The sequence below is a fragment of the Brassica oleracea genome, chromosome C9 (genome assembly GCF_000695525.1).
Source record: "Brassica oleracea var. oleracea cultivar TO1000 chromosome C9, BOL, whole genome shotgun sequence".
Lineage (NCBI taxonomy): Eukaryota > Viridiplantae > Streptophyta > Magnoliopsida > Brassicales > Brassicaceae > Brassica > Brassica oleracea.
Window position 1 is genome coordinate 41,972,082 of NC_027756.1, and position 4,644 is coordinate 41,976,725.

Sequence of the window (4,644 nt, forward strand, 5' to 3'; positions counted from 1 at the left end):
ACCATAGTTAAAAAAAAAAAAAAGAGTACTCGATGTGAAAAACCTTCCAAAGTTGAGGGAGACAAAAACAAGAAGTAAAAAAATTTGTTTTCAGACAACAAAAACTATTATTACAAAGAACAGAACAGAAGCTGCTCTTTTGTCCAAAGCTTCTTCCTTTCTCTTTCTCCAACATTTTCTTCTCTCTGCAAAAGAAAAATAAACTTAAAATAAACAAAATAGACAAAATAAACTTTTTTGTTTTGTTTTTGGGTATTAATACTTCTTTTTTGTTTGCTTTCCTCGTAAAACCCATGACCCCTTTCTTCCTCTCTTGCTTCTAATCTTCAAGAAAAATGCCTTCTTTTGCTTTTGGATCTCATCACCATTTGGCCAATCCCACTGACTCGCCGTACACCGTCGAAATTAGCATCGACGGCGACTCCTCCGACTTAGATTCCTTGTCTGAGGTCGACTTAGAGAGCGGCGGTGTGACGAAGCTGCATTCCGGTGGTGGTAAGAAGAGGAGGACGAGGAGGAGAAAGAAGAAGAAGAAAAGGAAGAAGAAAGAGAGTAGAGATTGCAGGATCTGTCATCTGCCTTTAGAGACTACTAAAAAAGCAGATGAGGAAGGTGAAGATTCTGATGAACAAGAAGAACAAGGTGAAGAAGAAGATGAAGCAAGAGACGGTGAAGAAGAGGAAGAGTATTATGGTTTGCCTTTGCAATTGGGTTGTTCTTGTAAAGGTGATTTGGGTGTAGCTCACAGTAAGTGTGCTGAAACTTGGTTCAAGATCAAAGGAAACATGTAAGTTTCCTCAATAATTATTCTCATAAACTTTCTATATAGATATATATTTTTCTATTTCTGGAAAAATCTATAGTTTCTTCTGAATCGGTGAAAAAATAGCAAGTGTGAAAACTTTATGAGGAAACAAAATTATTTGCTTTATGTACTTTGAGTTCTTTTTTATTGTCTGATTTTCTAGAGATGTACATGATTACATCCCAAAAAGATTGTCTCTACTGAAGCTGGAATCTACAGTTTTTTGTCACCACCAATTATTCAGATTCTGCTCCCATGTGTTGTCTCGATGTTCTTATTTTCCTGCACATTTGGACTGATTCTTTGTTGTCTCAGACGCTATCTATGATTCATTGGCTTGATTTTGAAGCTTCACTGAGAATCTTGCAGCTCCTTTTATTAGGACAGTTTGATTCTCTTACCAGTCACCCTTATACTACTAATTAGCTCTGTGTCTATGTTCTTTGCATTGTAGGCAGTAAAAACCGGTTTAGATTTTATTCTTGTGTGTTTAGAATTGAAGAGAGTCTATACTGAGTAGCATTTATTCACATTGTTTCTATGAATCTGAGCAGGACATGTGAGATATGCGGGGCAATGGCTATAAACGTAGCTGGGGAACAGTCAAACCCAGAGAGCACCGCCTCTACACATTCACAAGTGGCTGCAGGACAAACTCAGAGTAGTCAGACAGAGCCAAGGGGAATCTGGCATGGTCGCCGTGTAATGAACTTCTTACTTGCCGCTATGGTCTTTGCCTTCATTGTCTCTTGGCTTTTTCACTTCAAAGTCCTCAAGTGAAACAAACTCCATCCATCCCACCCTCTCTCTCTTCTCCTGGCTCTTGAGCCGCTTGCAATCACTTCATCAAATCCCTCCTGTTGCTTGATTGTTCGTTCACACGTTTTGTAGCTGTAAAAACTTGTTAGTTTTTAGATTGTTGTTGTCACTTGTGAGCTTTACATCTTCTTGTATAATATCCATCTCTACTCAGGCTTGGTCTAAACTTGTGTGCAATCAAGAATAGGGTCTTAGCTTTTTTTACTGTTCTTTAAATTATGTTCAAAGAAGATATCACTAAAAGATAAATGGATCTTTGGACAAATGAGAAAGATGTTTAGCATGAGCTGAGTTCAAATGCTTAAACACACAAAAGACAATGAGGCGTTTTCAGAATCTAAGACGCAAAAGAAACCTATACACCTGAAGTTTTCAGTTTCTGTTGTTCTGTTTCTTGGATTCCAAGGAAGATCCGTCTTTTAGGGTTTCGCAAGCGTCTTTATCCATTCCAAGGCTGAAGAGAGCAGCAGCCTGAAGATAGAATGCTGTTGGCCACTCAGGAGACACCACTTGCGCCTGCATTGCGTCACCAAGTGCCTCTTGAGGCTTGTTGCTCATCAGATAACACAAACACCTCCTTGCAAATACCGTTGGCGATACCATTGTCCCATCTTCAATGAACTGCAGACACAATCAGAGAACACCGATTGAGTTGAGATTAGGTTTCAAGAAAGTAACCAACTAACTTTGTATTCCTTACCTGCGTGTAACATTCGATGGTAGTGACAAAGTCTTTGCCTTTGAACGCAGCATCTCCTTGTTTCTTAGCGTTTAGAGTCTCCTGAATCTGGTCGGTCCACACTTGGAACGAGAGCTGCATTTGCAAATGAAACAATGATCAATAGACCTCCTAGAAGATGAAAGAAACTTGGTGTTCATGTACATTACCTCATTAGCTACGTCTTCATCGTCTTTGTATCCAACCTTTTCAAGAATATCATGAATAGAGGTGAGATCAAGTCTTGAACAAGCATCACCAAGAGGGGTCAGAAGCGAAGTTGTTTCCTTTGGAGGAGAAGCAGATCCATGTGGAATCCCCATTAAGACATAAGACGGAACCTGAAGAAAAACAACAAAGATACAGAGGAGTCACAACAAGACGTGAATGGTTGAGGAAGTTGTTTTAGTAAGAGAGCACCATACATCAGTTTCCTTCTGAAGAGGAGCGAGTGAAGTCACAAGAGACTTCACATTTGGCCTTTCACGAGCTTCATACTGCAAACAACGAGAAGCTAAACGAACCAAATCAGTTCCATCGTCATTTGAGAAATGACCGTCGAGAGCCGAGTCCATTAGCATCAGGAAGTTCTTCCCACGGATCAGATCAAGCGCCTGCAAAGAAACTAATAGATCAAGAACCTCTTCCCCAAGAAAATTTGAGCCATGTTTATGCACTTACATGGCTAGGTGGTATGTGTTTGCCACTGAGAAGGTCTAGCAACAGCGTTCCGAAGCTGTACACCACGCTCTCCGGTATCACTCTCCCTGTAAGATATGGGATTCATCAGATCAAATATATATAATACAACAAAACACATAACTCGACCCACATTGCATCTAACAACCAGTAACTGACCTGTTCTTAAGTACTCAGGAGGTGTGAAAGCCAGATTAGTACTGTAACTCTTCCCATCCCTACTATTCTTCATAAGACCGAAGCAAGATAGTCTCGGATTACCATCCTGTAATACAGTAAAAACTCTATAAATTAATAATGTTTGAGACTATGGTAATTTATTAATTTATAGAGTTAATAATGATGATGGGTAAACTAGAGAAGTGGACCTGGTCGAACAAGATCCTGTAAGCGTTGAGATCATGGTACAAAGCGCGACCTTTACTGCTGCAATACTCGAGTGCTTGTGCAAGATACAAAGCCACTCTCACTCTCATAGCCCACTTCATTGGCTGGCTATCCCCTGCATATATAACAAATTAAAAAAAAAGTAGAGTGTTGTTGCTAATCTCTTTTTAAAAAAAAATGGATGAAAAGATTTACAGTGGAAGAGATGCTTAGAGAGAGTTTCAAAAGGCATAAACTCAGCAACGAGCAGTCTCTCATCTCCTTCACAGCAGAAACCAATCAAGTTCGCTAACCTCTCGCTCCTCAACTGCCCCACAGCTTTTGCTTCCTCCTAAAAGACCCAATCAAAATGGAAACAGTTAAGCAACTGCAGAGTTACTAATGTTAGCAAAAGGAAGCAACTTTGTACAAGGAATTGACGAGTGTCAGGCCAAGCGGATCTGTTGAAGCGTTTAACAGCGATCCATCGCTCATCTTCGAGCCTGCCTTTATACACGACATTTGGAGCTTTGACGCCGTGTTCGGACACGATGCTGTCCGTTGAGAATCCTGAAGTAGCGGTTCGTAGTTGGTCGAAGCTGAACTCACTAAACGACGCCGAATCGTCATTTCCGTTATCTGTCGGAATTAAAAAAAGAACTCGACTTTTGTTAGCAGAAAGAGAGAGAATGAAAATGCGGTAAAGTTAAAAGACTTTAATACTTAAACCTAGATCAGAAGCGTCGTTGAGAGATGATTTGTGATGTGTTTGCCACCAACAGAGAGATAGCTTAGAGCAACGAGGTCCCATTTTGGGTTTTGAAAAAAGCTTCGAATCAAAAGAGATATGGAAGATTACTTCGTTAAACCCGGAAAGCAAAAACCCTTTTTTCCTGAGTCTGAGTCACTTCTTGAGAGAAAGATTAAAAAAGGTTTTGTTTTTGTGTTTTCTTTTTGCTTCTCGATGAAAAAGGAATCTACGAAAAACTGTGGGAGCTAATTTATACTGCGCACGTAGTGGAGAAGACACTGATGAGAAAAAGGCAGGATATTTAATTAAGCATCTCATTAAAAAACAATTTGTATTATATATTACTGGTATTTTTACATATACACCGCTTAAACGATATTTTATTGGTTTTTTATTTGATATTCAAATGTATCATCTCACTTTCAAAACTTCTTTTTCAACTGGAATTTATTAAATGAACATAGTATATTAACATATTGCATTACG

At 39.3% G+C, this 4,644-nt stretch overlaps 2 protein-coding genes across 3 annotated transcripts; one reads left to right on the forward strand and one right to left on the reverse strand.

Annotated features, from left to right (window-relative positions):
- Positions 1-209: 209 nt before the first annotated feature.
- LOC106319146 lies at positions 210-1,821 on the forward strand. Its single transcript, XM_013757391.1, has 2 exons — positions 210-787; positions 1,360-1,821. Exons 1-2 carry the CDS (start codon positions 336-338, stop codon positions 1,583-1,585), a joined length of 678 nt encoding a protein of 225 aa, XP_013612845.1. The 5' UTR covers positions 210-335; the 3' UTR covers positions 1,586-1,821.
- On the reverse strand, positions 1,606-4,218 carry LOC106319144 (probable serine/threonine-protein kinase At5g41260). 2 transcript variants are annotated; one of them, XM_013757390.1, is made up of 11 exons: positions 4,137-4,218; positions 3,838-4,046; positions 3,624-3,759; positions 3,410-3,543; positions 3,201-3,306; positions 3,024-3,109; positions 2,768-2,956; positions 2,513-2,683; positions 2,325-2,438; positions 1,988-2,245; positions 1,606-1,696 (listed from the first exon to the last, which is right to left on the reverse strand). In XM_013757390.1, exons 1-10 carry the CDS (start codon positions 4,216-4,218, stop codon positions 1,997-1,999), a joined length of 1,476 nt encoding a protein of 491 aa, XP_013612844.1. In that variant the 3' UTR covers positions 1,606-1,696; positions 1,988-1,996. The 2 variants fall into 2 exon arrangements, with proteins under 2 accessions (XP_013612844.1, XP_013612843.1); XM_013757389.1 differs by lacking the exon at positions 1,606-1,696 and having other exon boundaries at positions 1,863-2,245.
- Positions 4,219-4,644: the final 426 nt, after the last annotated feature.

Excerpts from the sequence above, each read along its gene's own strand:
- LOC106319146 (XM_013757391.1), top strand. The coding sequence starts at position 336 with ATGCCTTCTTTTGCTTTTGGATCTCATCACCATTTGGCCAATCCCACT. Across the intron at positions 788-1,359 it reads TTCAAGATCAAAGGAAACAT|GACATGTGAGATATGCGGGG; the intron begins GTAAGTTTCCTC and ends GAATCTGAGCAG.
- LOC106319144 (XM_013757390.1), bottom strand. The coding sequence starts at position 4,218 with ATGGGACCTCGTTGCTCTAAGCTATCTCTCTGTTGGTGGCAAACACAT. Across the intron at positions 3,760-3,837 it reads CTGACACTCGTCAATTCCTT|GAGGAAGCAAAAGCTGTGGG; the intron begins GTACAAAGTTGC and ends TGGGTCTTTTAG. Across the intron at positions 2,246-2,324 it reads CCATCGAATGTTACACGCAG|TTCATTGAAGATGGGACAAT; the intron begins GTAAGGAATACA and ends TTGTGTCTGCAG.